Raw genomic sequence first — 21,021 nt, 5'->3', positions numbered from 1 at the left:
GGATGTGGAGAAAAGGGAAGCCTAGTACAGTGTTAGTAGCAATGTAAATTGATGCAACTACTATGGAAAATGGTAGAGGTTCCTCAAAAAAAAGAACTACCAGGCAATCCATCAAATTCCCTCTGGGGATTTATACAAAGAAAACAAAAACGCTAATTTGAAAAGATACATGCACCCCTAGCCAAGATACAGAAGCAACCTAAGTGCCCATCAATAGATGAATGGATAAAGAAGATGTGGTGCATATATATATATATATATATATATATATACACACACATATACACACAATAGAACATTAGCCATTAAAAAGAATGAAATCTTACCATTTGCAACAACATGAATGGATTTAGAGGGTATTGTGCTAAGCAAAATAACTGAGACAAATACTTTATTGATTTCACTTATATGTGAAATCTAAAAAAGCAAAACAAATGAACAAATATAAAACAGGAACAGAGTTATAAACAGAGAACAAACGTGGTTGCCAGAGAGGTGCAGGATAGAGGGAGGAGAGAAATAGATCAGGGAGATTAAGAAGTACAAGCTTCCAGCTGCAAAATAAATTAGCAAAGTATGAAATGTACAACGTGGGGAATTTAGTCAGTAACTATGTAATGTCTTTGTATGGTGACATTATCACTGGACTTGTGATCAATTTGAAATATATAGAAATATCTAACCACTATGTTGTCCAAAAGGAATTAACATGTTGTAGGTCAATTATACATCAAAAACAAACTCAAGGAAAAAAAGATCACATTTTTTGTTTTGGGAGCAGGGCTTGGATGAGCAGTCAAAAGGTACAAACTTCCAGTTGTAAGATACCTACTAAGGATAAAATGTACAGGATAAATATACTTAACACATGAAACTTTTTAAGAGTAAATCCTGATTTCTCATTACAAGAAAAATTGTTTTCTTTTATATCTATGTGAGATGATGGATGTTCACTAAACTTGTGATAATAAATTTATTATGTTTATAAATCAAACCATTATGCTGTACACCTTAAAGATACAGTGCTGTATGTCAATTACATCTCAAAAAAAAACGGAACAAAGAACAGGTGGGGCTTTTTTGGGTGGTTGTTATTTTAACCATGTGCCTCTGATGGAACTACGTGTTCACAAATTGTTCGTGACTAAAGCTTGGGCTCAAACAAGACTCAGCTGGGTTGCTGATGAGACGGGGATGGGTCGTTGCTTCAATTAAAGCAGGTAAAGGTGTGGCAACCGCTTGGCTGGCTTTGCTCCATACGAGGACCTACCGATTCTTAGGTCTTAGACCCAGCAGAAATGAAATCCGCCCACCTTTTAGTAGACAACTACCTGGTACAAGTAGGGAAACCGAGACGAAGACAGGAGGTGACGTGCACCCACTTGGTCAAGAAGCCCATCTTCTGGGCGGCTGGAGCCCTTGCCCCGCGCTTCCCCAGCGGACGTCCCTCCCCGGCGGGGGACTGTGCGCTGCGCCCCGGCGCCCCCGAGTGGAGGGAGAGCTAAGGAGGGAGAGCCGGGCGGGTGGGGCGGGGCGCGGTGACAACGCAGAGCCGGGCCCGCCCCTGGCTCCTACCCCCGGAGCCCACAGCGCCCGCCCGCTCGCGGCCGCCCGGGAGCTCGTCCAGCCCCGCGCTCCGCTCGCCCGCGCCCGTCCGCCGGCCGCCTGCGCTCGCCCAACCGCCGCCCGCGCCCGTCCGCCGGCCCCCGCGGCTCCACGGCTCGGTAAGCGTCCTACTGGCCAGGGGTCCCCCTCGTGCTCACGGGGTTCCCTGCCCCCGCGCCGGGGCCCCAGCCATATCTGGGCAAAATATTCAGCTGTCGCCGCCGCAGCCGCCAAGAGGGACTGAGCGTGGCTCCCTCTATAAATAGCCGCCGCCTGGGGTTGCCTCTGGGGCTGGGGAGCCGGGTGTCTGGGTCCGGACCTGGGCGCTCGCGTCCCCTCCACTCGGCGCGCGTGGCCCCGGCTAGGGCGCCCTTCTCTCTGGACCCTGGCGCCGCATCTGTAAATGGGAGAAGGACCTGGGAGCTCCGGAGGACTGGGGTCATGGCGGGGCCAGCGCGCGGCGCCCCGGGCGCTCAGCGGGTACAGGTGCAGCCGAGCCGGCACTCAGGCGCAGCCTGGGTCTGGCTACCGAGGCTGTGCAGGTGGGAGTGGGGCGCCTACGCGCTCAGGTGGACTTGATACTTGTGGTCGCGCTGCTCCTGGTTGCGGCAGGAAAAGTTTCCCAAACTGCGGGAAAAGACAAGGTTTAAAGCCCCACGGTAACTCGCCTTTCGCTCGGAGGCGGAAAGAAGAGGGGGAGAGCCTGAAGGCAGAAGTCCCCCCACCCCCGCCCCGGGTATCGTCAACCCACTGGGTGGACTTGATAAGCCTCCTCCCTCTCTGGGCCTCGATTTCCCCATTTGTGGGGGCAGGGTTTGGTTCCGCGCTGGAGCTGGTGGCTGGGCCGAAAGCAGTAGGGCGCGCTCTTGACCTCCGGTTCTCCCCCGACCTGTTCACCAGCTCCAGGCCTGGGACCCTGGGGGGGCACAGACGCGCACATCCGGAGGGGCTGCAGAGACCAGCGACTCTGCCGCTCCCTCTGACTCGGATCATATACTAGACCTAGTAGGACCCTCGGAAAGCCGGGCCATATACACCCAGGAAGCACGCTCCACGGTAATTATGGGCATCTCTGCTGGGTGGCAGCCATCACCTTAGCAAAGGAGCTTGTGAGTCAAACAGCCATAGACCCAGTGAACTGGGCAGGGCTAGAGGCTCCAGTCCCGCTGCTCTCTGCCCTCTGTTTTCACATCTGTATGAAGCTTATGATGCTGCCTCAGAGCCCTACACACACCTCCTCCCCCCCCCCCCCCCATCTCTTCTAGCCTTGACCTTGGCCCTCTCAGACCCTTGGAGATGACCTGGCCTAAGCTTTTCCTTGTCCGAATCACAAAACCAGACCCTAACCCAGGTTCTAGGCACTCCGAGGGGGCACCTGGAAACCTCCCATTTTCCCCCAGTGATGACAACCATTTTGTTTCTGGGGAAGGGAGGCAGGGCCCCCTGCTCAAGGTCACACACTACTGGGCGTGCCAGACAGTCTCCACCAGCCTTTCTCACTCTCTTCTCACACTTGCTTCTCAGGCAGGCCTTGGGGATCCACGAGCACCCCACCAATGCTCCCCTTTCCTTGGTCTGCTATTGTTTAGGACTTTCTCTTACTCAGACAACAGCACCCTCACCTGGAAGTTTCATTTTTGTTTCTCCTTTACTTTGGATTTTTTTTTTTCTAAAGCCATCTTAAAGCCTCACAGATAGAATGAAGAAGAAATGGAGACAAATAGTAAGGTTCTCCTCAATTGCAGCAACGCATCAAGTAGGCAGAGAGTGAGAGCAAAGAGTGCTATCACTCTGATGTGTTAATTCTATTTAATGAACCAGCCTTGCAGATCCACCATTTAGAAGATGTTGACTCCTGAGTTTAAGTGGAAAGCCTGTGTTGTCTAAAAATAGTCTCTGCCCCACCTTATCAGGGTCTCACACTTTCTCCCTTCTCTGGGGTTGGGCTGCTTCCTGCTGCTCAGCAAAAAGCACAACTAGGAGTGTAGGTAGTGGCAGCTGTGAGTAACAGGCTGACCGGGATGTTAGGACACCCTGCCTGCCACTGACTTAGAGTGACCTTGAGCAAGTGGGTATGATGTCTCCACTGGATTCAGTTTCCCTGGAAGATTTTCTCTCATGAGAAAAATGAAGTGCCAGGGATAAAATTCAGGGGAACCCACTCTGTGAAGAGGAAGGAAAGAGCAAGGCGAAACTGACTCCCAAGAGCCAAGGGAGGAGAGAGATTGGCAGTGCCAGTTGGTGCAGAGAGACAGGATGAGGGCTGGGAAAGGGCCACCATGATTGGCAGGCATCGAGGGTGACTTTGGCCAGGGCATTGCTGAGGGTTCAAAAACGGGATCTGCCACTGCTTTACTGAAGCCAGTGGCCCAATCTGTCTGAGCCCATTTCCTTCTCCATACAATGGGGATAATAAGAGCATCCATTTCACATGAGTTTCTGTGGGGATTGGTGTCTGGGGGATGATGCAGGGAAAGCCCCTGGTCCTGTGCTTGGTACCTGCGATGCTGTTAATGCTGGTGAGAGGAGGAAGATTCTAATGGGAGCTGAGGGTGTGGAGACAGAGCCCACAGATCTTCTAAAAGCTTGGAGGAGAAGGCAGTAGGAGCTGACAGGAGGGGTTTCCAGGCTGAGGAGTGTGAGAAGAGGCTGAGCCAGACCACAGACCCCGGAGAGGGGAAGAGGGAGAGGAGAGCGTCTGAGGGACTGTGCACAGGAGACTGAGGGCCTTCCTTCACCACCTGCTGAATGTCACAGGCTCTCAAACATCGCATTCCTCTAGATTCGGGCTGAGCGAAGAAAGGGTAAAATGAAGCCAGTCCTGGCTCAAAACCTGGTGTCCCCTTGGGAGACTTTAGTATCTGCGAAGGGGGGTGGTGATGGGCCATGAAGGGTCGTTTGATGCTGCCAGAGGCCTTGTGACCTTGGCTGGCTTATTTCTGAAATGACATCATCTATTGATGACTCCTGCTGAGCCCAGTCGTAATGGCCTTTTCCAGGCAATGTTTTGATTTTTCGGTCGTACTAATGGGCCAGCCAGGCTGCCAACATTTCTAAAGAGGCCATTTCACTTTTTGCTTAAAGCCAGAACACCAAGTGATCAATTATTTGGCCACTAGGAGCTATTACCAGTTTAAAGCCACAAATGGTCTGTATGGAATAACATGAATCACATGGCAGGACTGGGGAACCATTTCCCGTTTCTTGTTTTGTTGTGTAAAATCCTCCTTTGATTAATCACAATAAGACCAGACGCTCTGTTTTTAACAATAGGAAAGAGTGAGCTCACTGAAGTCAACCTAGGACAGCCTGGGAGTTTTTCTTCAATGTTAGGATGTGCTGGATCCAGATCACTTCTCATCTGAGAAACTAAACAAGCTCAAGCATTTCTTTCGTTTCTCCTTTTCCTACATCCTTTTGTTCTCCTCTTGGAGAAAAACAGATCTGTCTCTGTCTTGGCTCTTCTCAGGGCCCCAACCCTGGCCCCGACTCACTCTGGGGCTTCTAGAGAGGTCCATTTCTGGAAGATGCTTCTAGTGGGTGATGAGCAGAAGGGCCTTGAGCCTCACTCAGCCGTCCTGGACTCATCTCTGCCTTCTCTTGAATCTTAGTGCCACTCTCCACCTTGCTCCTTTTCACCCCATACCCTCCTCCTGTCCTATTCACTCCCAGGGCTCCTACCACCCACTCAGCACTCAAACTCCCAAATTCATGTGCCCAGCCTGGACCATTCTTCTCACCTCTAGGCATCTATGACTCCAGCCATTGGACAAAGCCAGAGGGTGTCCCAAATGCACTGCACACCCAACAGGCCTGACTCAGCCTCAGCACCCAGTCTTCTTCCTGTGTTCCCACCTCTTGGTTAACAGTAACGTCGTTCGCCCAGGCTCTGAGCCAGAAACCTCCCTACCTTTCATCACCCCATTCATTTGGTCAACAGTCCTGTCAGTCTACCTTACTTAGTATCTCTTCTTTTCACGTCTGTCCCCATAATCACTACCCCAGTCGAATACTTTGCCATCTCTCCCCTGAGCGAATGTCAGAGCCTCTTAAGAGTCTTTCTGCCCCAGTGTTTTCTTCTCATGCTATTGTGAAAAGATCTTTGTATTAATAAAACGTAGCTTAGACAGTGTTATTCCTCTCCATTTAGGGACTCCCCACTTCCTGCCAGATTCCTTGGCATTGATCACCAGGACTATCAACGATCTGACTCCAAGCTGCTACTCCAAAGCCATCTCCTGACACTCCTCCCAGTTCTCTGCATCTTCTGGTTATGGTGCAAACATATGTGACTTGCTGCCTTTGCCCCTGCGGTTCCTTCTGCATGGAATGCTGTCCTCTTCCTCATCTGCATGGCAAACTTGGGCTGTTCATTCGCTAAGTCGCTTCTGACTCTTTGCCATCCCACGAACTCCAGCAAGCTAGGTTTCCCTGTCCTTCACCATCTCCCAGAGTTTGCTCAAACTCATGTCCATTGAGTCGGTGATGCCGTCCAGCCGTTTCACTCTCTGTCACCCCCTTCTCCTCTTGCCCACAATCTTTCCCAGCAAACTTGTTGCTTCACCTGTGCTCCCACAGCCCCAGCTATGGTGAGTTCTAAGTGTAATCAGCTACTTTCATCCTTATCTCTGACCAGATTGATAGGTCCTTGAAGGCAAAAGTTTATGGCTCATTTATTTCCGCTTCCCCAGTGTCGAACTCAGAGCTCAACCCTGGGCAGAGTGCGAGTGTTTTATGTTTTAATCGATGGCAGATCACTGAATGAGTGAATATGTAAAAGAATAAGCAAATGAAAGTCCTGTGTAACCGTGACGATTACACAACAACAGTTACGTGTTTCCCCATCCCACCACCATGTCGGCTCCCTGAGGGCAGAAACCACACCTGTTCTGCTCCCCACCAACCCTGCAACCTCTTTCAGCCTTCTCACAGTAAATGGAATGAACCCATGATCTCACTGGAAACTCACAGTAATCCTGGAAAGGGAGGGAGGGCTGGTATAATGACCCCTTTTTGTAGATAGCCCAGTGAACCCCAATAGGAATCATTCCAGGTAATCCAGTGGGGGTGTGCTCTCCCTGGAGAAAACCCAAGTGCTCTCCAGGGTTTAGTAAACTTGAGAAATCGGGGTCCTTATGTTCTGCACTAGTGGTTCTCTAGCATTAGAATCTCTTCAGTTCAGTCGCTCAGTCGTGTCCGACTCTTTGCGACCCCATGAATCGCAGCACGCCAGGCCTCCCTGTCCATCACCAACTCCCGGAGTTCACTCAGACTCATGTCCATTGAGTCAGTGATGCCATCCAGCCATCTCATCCTCTGTCGTCCCCTTCTCCTCCTGCCCCCAATCCCTCCCAGCATCAGAGTCTTTTCCAATGAGTCAACTCTTCGCATGAGGTGGCCAAAGTACTGGAGTTTCAGCTTTAGCATCATTCCTTCCAAAGAAATCCCAGGGCTGATCTCCTTCAGAATGGACTGGTTGGATCTCCTTGCAGTCCAAGGGACTCTCAAGAGTCTTCTCCAACACCACAGTTCAAAAGCATCAATTCTTTGGCGCTCAGCCTTCTTCACAGTCCAACTCTCACATCCATACATGACCACAGGAAAAACCATAGCCTTGACTAGACGGACCTTTGTTGGCAAAGTAATGTCTCTGCTTTTGAATATGCTATCTAGGTTGGTCATAACTTTTCTTCCAAGGAGTAAGCGTCTTTTAATTTCATGGCTGCAGTCACCATCTGCAGTGATTTTGGAGCCCCCCAAAATAAAGTCTGACACTTAGGATGTTGTTAAAGCAGATTCTACCTCAGTAGGCCCAGGAGGGGGCCTGAGACTCTAAGTTTCTAATAAGCTTCTTAAATAATAAGCTTAATGATTCCTAATAAGGACTAATGCACATTCCATAATGTGAGGGTCGTCCTGCATACTCTGACAATGAAACCTTGGGCACCAAGGTGCCCATGACTTCTCTCAGTTTCCCCATGGTGATTGCATTTTTTTGTTGTTTGGTTGCTAAGTTGTGTCAGACTCTTTGCAACCCCATGGACTGCAGCATGCCAGACCTCCCTGTCTTTCACAATCTTCCAGAGTTCGTTCAAACCCTTGTCCATTGATTTGGTGATACTATTCAACCATCTCATTCTCTGATGCCCTCTTCTTCTCCTGCCCTCAATCTTTCTCAGCATCAGGGTCTTTTCCAATGAGTCAGCCCTTTGCATCTGGTGGCTAAAGTATTGGCACTTCAGCATCAGTCCTTCCAATGAATATTCAGGACTGATTTCCTTTAGGATTGACTGGTTTGACCTCCTTGCTGCCCAAGGGACTCTCAAGCATCTTCTCCAACACCACAATTCAAAGGCATCAATTCTTGGGTCAAAGGCATCAGCTTTCTGTATGGTCCAACTTGATGGGCCATTGCATTAAGAGAGTGCTTTTATTAAAATCTACAAATGAATTAATTTAAACTTTGACTCCAAATCAAAAATCCAGGGCTCTTCCTGTTTTGGTTGGTTGGTTGGTTTTGTTTTTGTCACATAGGGGGCGTGAGGGGCATGACAAGGCCAGGGCGTGTGGTATGCAGTGGGGCATGTGGGAAGCCCAGCTAATTCGATGTTCAGGGCGCGGAGACTGGCAAGGGGGCAGGGGATTGGGAAAGGGCCTTGTGGCCAGGTGGCTGGGGCACATGGTGGGGTCACGTGTCCTGAGCACACTGGCAGGGAAAAAGCCCCAGGAATGGCAGGCTGCTGGAAGGGTCAGGCCTGCAGCTGTGGGTTATGTCCACCTTCTATCTTCCTGCCTTCTCCTTTCCTCTTCAGAGAAATTTAGATTCAGAAATGACTTTTATGTCAAGCTGCCTAGTTCCTGGTGAGCCTAGATTCTCCCCTGAGTGCCAGAACTCCAGGCTCCTGTGTCTGATTGGGTTTTCTCAGTGCACATCACTTACACGTTTGCTATCCATGAATCCAGCGTGAGCACCTGGCCCATGCAGGGGTGGGAACCCGACTCCTGCCTCAGAACCAGTAAAAGACAAGAAAGAGAGGAGCCAGGAAGGCGGAATTCCTCCTCGCAAGTCCAGGAAGACTTAAAAAGTCAGAATGAATGGCAGCATTGAGTACATTTGTTTATGGTTTTTCTATTGCATTTCACTTACACCATTAAAAGGCTATGAGATTGCTTAAAGTAAACCCACAGCAGCCACATAATTGGTAAAAACAGAAGAAAGGGAGAGAGGAGCGGAGATGGCAGAAAACTTGAAATTTAGGATCATGAAATTCTGAGAATCTGGTGGGAGTCATGGACCCTTGCTCCAGAAAAATGAATATACCCATGCACACAACAGTTTGCATGTCATTTCTGTGGATGCATGGGTCACTCTGAAGGCCTTTCACAATGCACAGCACAGAGTAAGGAGAGGAGTTACTTCATGTCCTAGCTGAAGATGGACATTCCAATCAGCTCTGAGATAAATCATGATGGCCAAAGGGGAAAGGGAGAAGAGACGAATTAGGGGCCACGTCATGTCTGACTGAAAAACACCAGTCCTTCAGGAGAAAGAAATGTTTTCTTAGCCCTGGTTCTGAGTCTTGGGAGGTAGTTTTGCATAGTGGTTATAGACATACCTTCCTGGATTCAAATCTAAGTTCTGTCAGTTACTGGCTGTGTAAACTCGGGTAACTGCTAACCCCGTGTGCCTGTTTCCCTATCTATAATGTAGGGTTACTGTGGGGATCTCAGTTCACACATGATTGAAGTGGGGTTGTTGTGGGGACTCAGTTATTATAGGCAAAATGCTTAAGCCAGCATCTGGAACATTATTCATATTAGAAAATTATGTGCTCTTATGAGAGCACATGAGAGTATGTGAGTACTCTAATGAGAGTATGTGCTCTTATGAGAAGGCGGCGTGGAGCAGTGGTGATGAGTACAGGTTGCCTGTCTGGATTCAAGTCCTGGCTCTGCTACTTATGAGCCTTGTTACCTAGGCCACTTTAGTAGGTTAGGTACTGTCCCCTGAAAAGTCATGTCAATCCAGAACCTCAGAAGGTGACCTTCTTCGGAAATAGAGCCTTTGCATATGTAATGAGTTAAGATGAGGTCATGCTGGGTTGGGGAGGGCCCTAACTGCAATGACTGGGGTCTTTATGAGACATAGAGTGGACTGACCCAGCGAAGAAGGCTGTGTGACCACGGAGGCAGAAACTGGAGGGATGCAGGTACAAGCTAGGGAATGCCCAAGGCTGCTGGTCATCACCAGACGCTAGAGGAGCATGGAGCAGAGTCTCCCTGGGAGCCTCCGGAGGGAGCCAACCCTGCCCATGTCTCAATTTCCAGTTTCTGGCCTTCTGAACTGCAGCAGGGTGAATTTCTGGAGTTCAAAGCCATCCAGTTTGTGGTTATTTGTTATGGCAGCCCCAGGAAACTGCTGCAGTCAGATTACTGCTTTTCCATTTCTTCAACGAAAATGGGAGTTAAAAAGTACCTACTTCACAGACTTAATTAGGATTGCATGAGATAATCCACATAAAGGGTTTGGCACTGTGCCAACCTGTGGTACATATAGAATAATGCTTGTAATTAGAAGGTACCTTGACATAACTGGCAATGGTAGCCTCAAGGATGGTGTTAGTAGCATCCTATTGTACATCTGCACTATAATTCATTTGCCCTATTGATGACTTTTTATGTGGTTTCCAATTTGGGGATAATATAGATAATAACCAGATTCTCTGGTTATTCTGATTATTCTCTGCCTCACATGGTGAAGAATTGGCCTGCTATACAGGAGACCCAGGTTCACTCTCTGGGTCAGGAAGATCCTCTGGAGAAGTAAAAGGCAACCCACCCCAGTATTCTTGCCTGGAGAATCCCCATGGACAGAGAAGCCTGGCAAGCTACAGTCCATGAGGTCACAAAGAGTCAGACACAGCTGAGTGACTGACACTTTCAGATAATAGCCAGATAATTTGTATGTGTATCTTTGTACAATTCAGTGATTCCACTAGCAGAATAAATTCCTAGAAGTGGAATTGCTGTGTTAAAGCCTGTATGCATTTGGGTAGATGTGGCTTAATCCGTCCTGAGAGACAGTGTACCAAAGCATCCTTCTATTCTGTGTGAGAATGTTGATCTCCACATCTTGTGAACACCAGGGATTCTCACTAAATCTAACTCATCCTTTAGATATAACTCAAATGGTCCCAAATTATGAAGTCTTCCTTATTCGTCTTACTTTCAACCAGAATTTGTGTCTTCCTTCCCTGTTTCCCTGGAGTCATTTATGCATCAGTGTCTCCATCCCTCCCTTTCTCCAGCCTTCCCTTTTTCTTTCCTCTGCTCTCTCCATTCTTTCCTCCACCCATCTACCCATCACCCAACATTCAAGGCACTTCTTATCTTTGTTGATCTGATAGAGGAAAACTGATGTCTCATTTCTCGATTTACTTTTCTCTTATTATGGGTGGATTTCATTCTCTGCTCATAGGTTTATTAGCCATTTCTGTTTCTTTTTATGTGAATTGCCTGTTTTTTCCCCTCTTCCCTTATTTTTGCTGGGCTATTTTTTTTTTTTTTTTTTTACAATTTAGGAACTCTTGTCTATTAAAAAAGTTAGCCCTTATTCAGTGTACAACAAGTATTTTCCCCCCACAGCTTGCCTTTTGGCATTCCCCATGCTACTTTTTCATCTTGACTTTTTAGAAAATACAAAAATGTGCTTCATAAAGCTGTACGTCTGTTAACTGCTGCTGTAAGGCAAGGTGACAAGGTTCACAGGTGTGAAATGGAGAGTGAGAGTAGGAGTGAGTTCGCAAGCTTTTCTACAAGCCAACTTTTAATTCCACCAAGGCTTTTGTTTTATGGCTACCAATGCCAGTAATAATGCCAGGCATTCATTCATTCACTTATTCAACAAACCTGATTTCGGCCCCTGAGAGAGGCAGGACACTGTGATGGACCATGGGAGACAAGGATGTTTCTTCAAGTAGCTTTCAGGCTTAAGGTAGATGGGGTACAATAACATGATGCTTCTGATGGCAGAACCCTGATGGCCCCTTCCCTTGGTGTCAGCTATTTAGCTTGCTAGTACCCTTTCAGCTGATATGGAGAAAGACGTCATGGGTTAGGGTTAGGGCACGAGGCTGGTGAGAGATTGTGGTGGCCTGAGGCAGGGCAGTTTCAGAGAGGTAGGAGGAAGGAACTACAGTGTGGAGTATGGCAGGATTTGCAGGGCAGGTGGACCGGCCAGCTGGGACAGGGCAGTGGGTTCAGCGTCTTTCTGAAACACTGTTGCTTACAATGACTCATGCAGTGGCTCAGACACAGTGATGACCTCAGGAGGTGCAGAACGATGGTGCACACACACATACACGCACTTTGCTAATTTAAACCTGTTGACCACTCTGACGTTTGGACCTTTGAGGCTCCATGTGAACTGGGATCTGGCTCATAGCCACTGCAGAGAGTGATGGAGTCAAATGCTGTGTTTTGTTGCCCTGCTTTTTTTCAGAAGGCCCCTTGTGAGTAAGAGAATGAGATTAGCCAGGGAGAATAAGGCAAACAAACCAGAAAACAAGTCTTTCAAAGAGAACTGATCATCTCTGAGTCCCCATGTTCTCTACTCAGTGGCCCCAAACATATCTTTCATAACAGAACCAGGTCTTGAGGGGCCTTATAATCTCATCTTGTCAATTCCCCAAACCCGCCATCAGTCAAGATGTCAGCCCTCCCTGGAAAACTGCGTTTAGGGCTCTAGGCTTTCTGCTCACATGCCTGGCATAACAAGCGCTCACCACCTCCTGAATCAGCCCAGCTCCTCCTCGGGCATTTTTTATTTTTAGACAGTTTCTTGTGCTGATTAGAAATCCACGCCCTGGTCACCTCAGTTTTAAATCTCTGTCTCCTGAGCGCTGAGATCCATAGACCACTTTTGTTCCTTCCTCCGCAGGTCAGTCTATTAGAAGTTTGCTGAGTGCGACCATGTTCCCTCTGTCCTTCAGCTGTTCTTCATACAACACCCTGCCCCCCTTCTCTGGACTTAGCTAGAAATACTCAAGAGAAAAGGCCCACTTCACAGGAGTGGTCACCCATGTGGCCAATAATCATATGAAACGTGCTCAGCTGACATCCTTCATCATCGGGGAAATGCACAATGAGACACAGCCACCCACCCCTGTAATGGCTAAAATGGAAACTTACTGACAATACCAAGAGTTGGCAAGGATGTGGAGCAACTGGGTTTCTCAAACACTGCTGGTGGGGATGTAAAATTATACAATTACTTTGGGAAACTGTTTGACAGTATCTCCTGAAACTAAGCATATGCCTATGCTGTGATCCAGAAACTCTACTCCAGGTACATACTCAGAAATAAGTGACTATTTCTACCAAAAGACATTCATTGCACTACTTATAATTACCAAATACTGGAAATAACTTAAATGTCCATTGAAAGTAGAGTAAATAAATTATGAGTCAGGTAATGGAATACTACACACCAATGAAAAAGAATGACCTGCCGCTCTAACACACAGCATGAATGAATCTCAGATATACTGTTGAGTGAAAGGAGCCAGACACAAGAACATAACCAATGTATGTGTCCATTTATATGATGTTCGAAAATAGTCAAAGCCAGTTTATTAGAAGGTGTTAAAAGTTCAAATGCTAGTTACCTTTGAGGGTGATGAACTGGGATGGGGATGAGAAAGCCTTTTGTTGGGCTAGAAATGGTCTGTATCTTCATCTGAGTGGTGTTGTCATAGGTGTATGCATATGGGAAGATTCAGGGAGCTGTGCTCCTAAGACTTGCCCACTTGACTGTATATAGCCAATGCCTTATTAAAAAAGAAAGAAATTGCACACCCCCAGTGCAAGAGTTGGGGCCCAGAGCTGAGCTCCAGCCTGAAGCTGAGAAAGACCATCATGCGCTTACTTTGCCCACCGTAACTTTACTAATGCAACTGAGGTCACACCGTGGCTCTGGGGTCCCACATTGATTTATGTTGAATGGACTGTCTCTGGAGAAGCCCCATACCTTCCTCATGGTTGCCCAGCCATGACCATCCTTCCAACACTTGTTGGCTAGGCTTATTGGGCTGGAGCTCTGTGGGACTGAGAAAGAAGAAAGAAATCAATTTGTGCCCTCACCATACAAATGAATCCATGAAGCTCAGAGGCACTGAGTGCCATGCCCATGTCTGCCCAGCCAGTTAGAGGCAGGGCAGCCCAGGACTGCGTGACCCCTAGTCCATGCTTTCACCTATCATTAGCTCAGCCTCCTGCTGAGGGTGGCGGATGAAGAGAGGATGTGTGTGATACCACTTCAGGAATTTCTATGTGGGTCTTATACTCCCGACTGAATTGTAACCTTCCTGAGGATCGGAACTCTCCTATTAACTTCTGTCTCTCCCAAGAAGGCCCTCTATGCCCTGCACAAAGTGGGTGCTCAGTAAACAGTGAATTAGGTTGTGGAAACAGATCCAGAGAGGTATAGCAACGTACTTGAGGCCACACAGCAAGCCCTCAGCCACAGTCAGGACTGGTAGGCAAGGCCCCTGATCCTATCCCAATGTCCCTCTGCCACTGTGCAATGTCTCTAACTTCCTGTGGACTCCAGGGACTGGAGATTCCAATCGGTTGGAAGACACTCGGGAAGGAAAGGACCCTCCTAGGTGAGCCAAGACTGAGTCTAGCCCTGGGGCCTGGGGGGAGGGAGGTGTCCTGGGAAGAGGGCTAGGAACGGGTTGCAGTTTGTACAGCTGTATGGACCCCTGCTCTCAGAAGTACCCTGTGCTCAGCAGTCATTTCCTTGAAATTCTTTATTTTACTTTTGGATGTATATTTTTAAGTGAAGCCCTGTGGACAATGGAGCACACACCGGGGCTTTGAGTCTGAGCTCACATGAGGTCCCGTCTCCTGCTGCCTATCTGCTTCCTAGGGACAGGTTCTTAGACTCCAGCTGCCTGGCCTCCTGACACCCCCAGATCCACACAGCCTCCCCCTCCCCATCCCCACCCAGCTGCTACCGGGGCTCTTGCCCCGGGTGCATTCAGCTGGCAGCTCTGCAAGACAGCCTTTTTGTCATCCCTGGATCCAGGCATTTAGTGTCCTGGTGCAGAAGTTGGGGTACCATGGGGATCACCCATCTCTGCGTATTGGACAGTGGCCCCACTGGAAGGGGAGATCCCTGGCCCAACTGGTGGGTGCCCTACCAGGGCAGAGCGTGTGTGTCCCACCTGGGCCAGGGGAGGGAAGCTGGCAGCCAGAGGGCTTGGCCTGCATGCACTGAGTCACAGCACCCAGGCACCTGTGTACATCACAATATCCAATCATAAGTGTTAAGGACAGTGTGATAGATCGGGACAGAGACCATGAGAGGAAGGGAAAACTTCATGTCTCGGTACTTTTAACGGCAGTTTCTCCCTGTCTGAACTCGGGCCGCCACAGTCCTGTTTTGCGCTGGACTCGGTGGATACCTCAGCCAGCCCTGGCTGGGAGAGTCCCTCCTCAGGGCGAGGTGAGCAGCCAGACTCTCACGCAGGAGATTGGGCTCTCTCGGCCTAGCACTCTCCCTCTCCCTGTCTCTCTGGGCCCAATCACAGGTGAGGAGATTTGGTGCTCTCGGCCTAGCACTCTCCTTCTCCCTGTCTCTCTCGGTCCAATCACAGGTGACAGCACACCGAGGCGCGCGTGTCCTGCCTTGCAAGGGGACATGAGACTGCAGGCATGAGAGCAGTGTTTTGGCTTTGTTGCGTTGATCTGCAAAGTTAATCTGCCCTTTGGAATTGTTTTGCTGTAATTGTTGCCTCATGTTTTATGACGCTGTTCCAAAATGCAGACATTGAGGAAGGCAAGCCCTGCCGCAGCCTTCCAATACCCACTTGTCTACCTCTTCCACAGCCTACCCCCGCCCCATCCAGTCAAGCTGACTTTCTTCAGTTGTCTTTCTTCCCTTTGCAGTCACTGGCCTGGGCTAGAATTCAGGTGTTCCCCAGCTCCAGACGTCTGTATCCCCAACTGACCTGCAATAACGGCGTCTGCGGTCTGACCTGTGCACAAGATGCTGGTCAGGTGGGGCGCCACACCCGCCCAGTCCAGCCTGGGGGCTGGAGGGTATGGGGGCCAAGGTCTCCTCCACGGGGCATGGAAGCACAGCAGGAGGCCTCAGCTCTCCAGTATGGAGGTGGAGAGAGGGCATCCAGGCTGAGCGGACCCAGAATGTCAGGGTGCTCAGGGAGGGGTGGTGGGTGCAGCTGGAAGGGGAGGGCCTTGTGGGGATTGGAAGCTGGGACAGCGCAGAGCCGGCCGGGTCTCCAAGCGCCTCAGGCCCCAGGCTGGGGAGCTGGCCCTGCATCTGTCATAATGGGGACTGTTCAAGGAGGCTTCAACTCAGGAGCAGCGTCAGAACTGACTTTCACAAGCACCGTTTGGAGGCTGAGGGACATGTGGACAGAAGGTAGGAGAACTGATAACACGGATGCAAAACGGGCAGGCGCCATGACGAGGGAGAGGAGCGACAGACGCGCAGAAGGCTGGAGAGAGGCGAGTCGGTCGCCAAAGGACGAGTGCGCGATTCCGCTCGGAAGAGTCTCTTAGAGTAATCAGATGGGCAGAGGCCGAAGGAGGAGTCTCTTAGAGTAATCAGATGGGCAGAGGCCGAAAGCAAAATGGGGGCTTCAGAGGCTGGGGAGGGGAGGGGCTTAGGGCTTCAAGGGGGACAGAGTTTCCATTGGGGAAGATGAAAACGTTCTGGGGATGGGTGGTAGTGACGGTTGTACAACAGCGTGAATGTATTTAAACCTATAGAACTAACTGTACGCTTAAAATGGTTACATTAATTTTGTGTTATGCATTTTACCACAATCAAACGACAGCAACAACAAAAACTGTAACATTCAAAAGAGTCAATGAGAGAGAGGATTGACAGGTGTGGGGACCTACCAGAGCTTGGGAAGGCTAGGGGAGGGTTTTGGGCTGGCCCCCAGGTGTCTGGCCTGGGTGGCTGATGGCAGCAGGGTGAGGTGGTGGTGGTGGGAAGGTGGCCACACTCAGGGCTGAGCTCATGGAGCCAGAGGGGCTCCAGGAGATGTGCCCAGCAGAGCCCAGGCTGGAGAGACCATGGGAAGGCCATCAGCTTATCACTGGACACTGACCCCCCACCTCGGAGATAGCCCCCAGGGAGGGTGTGAGATGCAAGCAGAGGGCAGTAGCCAGGAGAACAGGCAGGCCAAGAAGAACCTGTCATCAGGGAGCCTGGGGAGGAGTGGGGAGAAAGGAAGGAGGCAGACGGAGACAGTCAGGTTCTTAGGCTGCAAGGAGCAGGGACTCAGCCTGAGTGCAGCGAGGGAGCATGAGGAGGGGCTGGGCCTCGAGCGGATGGTGGCGCGATGAGGGTCTGATGGGAATCCAGCATGAGCGGCAGCCATCCAGGCCCAAGGAGCAGGGATGGGACTCTTCTGGGGACACCATGTTGCCCATCTCTCAACTCACTAGATTCTCCCTCAGAGCTTCTAGAAGGAACCAACCCCACCACACCTAGATTCTGGACTTCCAGCTCCTAAGCTGAGAAACGGTGAATTTCTTCTGTTGAGGCCCCTCCATTTGTTAGGGCAGTCTCAGGAACCAGTACAAAATGCCAGGAAATGAAGGAGCGCATTCATCCAACTCTTTTTTTTTTTTTTTAATCCAAGCCACCACATAGGTCATTGACTAGCCAATGAATCAGCTGTCCTTGAACCCAGCATCTACTCTGTCCAGTCATCAGGGGAGGTGGAGGGGTCATGTGGGGTAAAGCATTGCTGCCCCCAGAGGTGCCCTGGGGAGGAGGGCAGTGGGGAGACTGCTCTCGCGGGAGGGACAGGGGACCCAGTGGAAGGGAGAGGCGCAGGGATGACGGGCATAAATCCCGTGTGGCCAAAATGTCTTCCCAAAGAGAAGACGAGACAAAAACAGAGGGGAGAGGCTGTGAGAAATCAGCTTTGTTTTTGTAAATCCACCTCCCTTTCCTGTGGCTGAAATAACAAGATGGTATAACTGGAAAATATTCATTTAAACTTGTGACTCAGCTCTTCCCGACCTCGGGGAAGTGTGGTCTGTAAATCAAGATGCGGCTCCCGCACCTCCTGGCCAAGTGTCCCCCGGGGCAGATGCTGGAGGAGCCACAGCAGATGTGACTGTGCCCACCTCCTGGGAAAGACCTGTTGGTACTCCAGGGACTGCTTCCAGAGCTTCCATTCCTGAAGCTTCCTGAGGGATGGCCTCAGTGCTTGACCCACTCATTTTTGCTGTCCACCCTGCCTACTTTTACTCCCTGGCACAGGTGGTAAATTCTCTTTTTTGCATATTTAGCAGCAGCTTAAAGTTCCTGCCATTGAGAAGCTGGGAGGCCAGACATGCCATTCATGTAAAAATACACAGGGTTTGGAAGACTAACGTTTTTAAATGTGTTTTAAATTGGTCGAACTGTCCTTTTCTTTTTCTTTTTCTTTTTCTTTTTCTTTTTCTCACCAGCTCTCGCTCAGGAGCCCATCTGTAAGGCAGGCAGCAGCATCACCCCTTCCTGCCCATCCCTCTCCTCTCGGGTTCCCAGCCCTCCAAGATCTTTCCACTTTAAAGATGGGGAAGCAGAGGACCCAAGAAGAGAGGGACTTGCTCCAAGTTCCCAAGACACTAGATCAAAGTCCAGATGTACTCGTGCCCAACTAACACCATCCGCAGGTGCAGGGCTAGGCTCCAGGACCATAAGGATAAGACACAGCTCCTTACCTGAGGGCATGGCGGTCTGACGAGAGTATAGGGGATGCAGCGGGGGAAGGGAGCAGCCCCAGCAGTGGCAGTAGCTATGGGAGCCTCGTAATAATGTGTTTGATAGGTGCAGTGCTCATGCTAACCATGCCCCAGCCCCAGGCTTTTGCCCCTTACCTGCTTGCTGCAGGCTCATCATCACAGCGCCTATGGGTACTCCAGGGGCTGCCCTGACTCAGAGCTTGAGTACTGTAATCCCCTCACTGTGCAGATGAAGAAACTCAGTCCAGTGGATATCAACCTTTTATTTTAGTAGGTGAATCCTGTTGTCAAGAGCAATCTTCTATGGAACCCCCAATAAATCAGGCAGTACTGGGGAAGCACCCTTGCTTAGTCTTTCCCACTTAACCCCCTTGCAGGGGTCTGGAGAAACTTCTTGGAACCTGAGGTCTCCCCTGAGCACAGGGTAAACACCACCCCTGGGGGCTAGGTTGCAAACAGAACTTCCTGGTCCATTTATACTCACTTTACAGATGAGCAAACAGAGGCCCAGGGGAGAGGAGGGATTTATCAAGGGCCACCCCAGCGAGTTACCTCCTCAGCTGGCACTCTGGCCAAAGTCCTGTGAATCTCAGACTGTGTCCATCTGTGACACCTCTTTTAGTAGGAAACAGAGGCTTTTACTAACAGCTATAAAATACCCTCTCTTCCAAGCCATCATTTAAAGCCAAGCTTTCAGTGGGCTCTTGTTAACATGGTGTTTTCACCTCCCTCCCGCCCTGTGTCTCTCTGACCTCCAGTTTCCACACGTCACTGAACACAGGAGAAGAATCTCACTTTAGAGAAACCACCCCTGGGAGCCAAGTGGATGAGTGTGGCTTGAAGCTGACAGCTTCATAGTTTACCTTAGGAGTTCGCCGTTCCTCTCAGCTTATTTAATGAAATACCTTGTCGCTCTGTTCATGGGACACGTGACATTAGAAAGGGCCTTTTACATCCTTTGAAATATGATTTTTAAATTCATTGGCACCTCGGAGTATGTAAGTGGGACAGTAACTTTCCTGTGTGCACTAAGACGGAGACTTCTCCAGGAACTTTAAAGACTGCAGCCCTCAGGAGGGCATCTCTGAAGGTGCCTGCCAGCCAGCCCCACCCCTCCTTTAGCAGGCCCCTAGTTGCCACCTACATGTCTTCTCGCCTCTTCCCAGCTCCTTTCTCCCCCGACTGCTTTGACATGGATTCCTCTCTCCCCTGTCTGTTCCCTTGTCCCAGTTTGTCCCTTCTCCAGGGTCCGTCCATGACTTTTTCTAAGGATTTTAGTGCAAAGCATCTAGGAAAATGAGTCAACTGGCTAAGGAGTCAAGCATGGGCAGCTCCCAGGGTCCCAAACCTGTCTCAGCTGGTCCTCTCCCCCAGTCCCTTCTTGTCCCTCATGTGACCCAGAGGTGAATCCAAGGCTATGTTTCCCAAACTTTGTTCCGTGAGGTTCCGATTCCAGGAAAGGTTTCTCAGAGATGTAGTTTCCTGGCCCAGAGGTCAGGGTAGCTCTGCTCGCAGCCTCACCATCGTGGTGATGGACCTCTGTCGTAGCAAGCACGCCAACAGTTTTGAGAAGTCAGGGGGAGTCCAGAGTCCCGTGCAACTGTGTACAACCCAGGATCTGTCTGAGCACCAGAAATGTGTTTTGCAGTCCACCTGAGAGAGGCTAGTTTGGAGATGTCTCTGTGATGTTTAGGAAGCATCTGAGCCCTCCACTAGGGTCCTCTTGGCCCCGAGATGGAAATCACAGGGCCTCTCCTGGCTCCCTACTCAGGAAAATCCAAATTAGGCCATTCTCTGAGAGCCTTCAGGAAGGGTTGTTTTTCTTTTTCATCTATACCATTGTCGGTTGCTTGTGCTTTCTTTGGAAACAAATAGAAATGAATCAAGGGGTGGGGGGGGGGCCCATTTATGGTCTGAACACTGCAGTCTTGGGGTCTGGTCAGAGGAAGACATCAGGTCAAGCTGAGCCATGCTTAGAAAAAGGGATAGCACTGGGCTTTTCTGTATTTGGGAATCAAGTCCTTTCTTATCAAGCCAGCTGTCACACACACGGGCTTCTCCTACAAATAGCCCCACACAGGCACGGACTTGCACTAATAGGTGGATCTCTGCTTTCTTCCTGAAATGGAGGCTGCTTCTGGTAGCTGAGTCAACTTTGGTTTTTGTTTATTTTTAATTACTTTGTTTTAGATCAACAATTACTCCCAGCTTTTTGATTGATAAGTTGGTTCTTTTCCTAGGTTTTGTTTTTCTCTACTCTGGAAAATTCCATCAATCATTTCACAGATGAGCCATGGGTTTTGTTTGTATTTGTTTGCACTGGGGTCTGAAACCACAAACTGCTGCAAGAAAGGTGATGCTGATTGTATTAGTTGCTATGGTTGCCATAATAAAGTACCGCACACTGACTGATTTAAAAAGCAGAGATTTATTGTCTTAAAGTTCCAGAGGCCAGACATCCAAGATCAAGGTGTTGGCAGGATTGGTTCCTTCCAAGGGCTGAGGGTCTGTTCCAGGCTTCTCCCCAGGTTCTGGTGGCTTGCTGGAATCTTTGGTATTCCTCGGCTTGTAGAAGCATCACCTCCGTTTCTGCCTTCATCTTCACGTGATGCTCTTCCTGTGTGCCTGTTTCCATTT

The 21,021-nt window shown here is 49.6% G+C and overlaps 1 protein-coding gene across 3 annotated transcripts in view; it reads left to right on the top strand.

The window, feature by feature from the left end:
• Positions 1 to 1,384: 1,384 nt before the first annotated feature.
• Positions 1,385 to 21,021, top strand: part of TMOD1 (tropomodulin 1) — an 89,222-nt gene continuing 69,585 nt past the window's right edge. The window contains exon 1 of one of the 3 annotated variants that reach the window (XM_069576116.1): positions 1,385 to 1,724. Coding sequence is in view for 1 of the 3 variants with exons in the window: in XM_069576119.1 (XP_069432220.1) it covers positions 5,879 to 5,881 (3 nt within the window). In the remaining 2 variants the exon portion in view is untranslated. Of the gene's footprint in view, positions 1,725 to 5,755; positions 5,882 to 21,021 lie in introns of those variants that run through there. The other 2 variants (XM_069576117.1, XM_069576119.1) reach the window with 2 other exon arrangements.

This window comes from Ovis canadensis, chromosome 2 (genome assembly GCF_042477335.2).
Source record: "Ovis canadensis isolate MfBH-ARS-UI-01 breed Bighorn chromosome 2, ARS-UI_OviCan_v2, whole genome shotgun sequence".
NCBI lineage: Eukaryota > Metazoa > Chordata > Mammalia > Artiodactyla > Bovidae > Ovis > Ovis canadensis.
The sequence above is the reverse complement of the archived record's forward strand: the minus strand, read 5'-3'. Positions and strand labels throughout refer to the sequence as shown.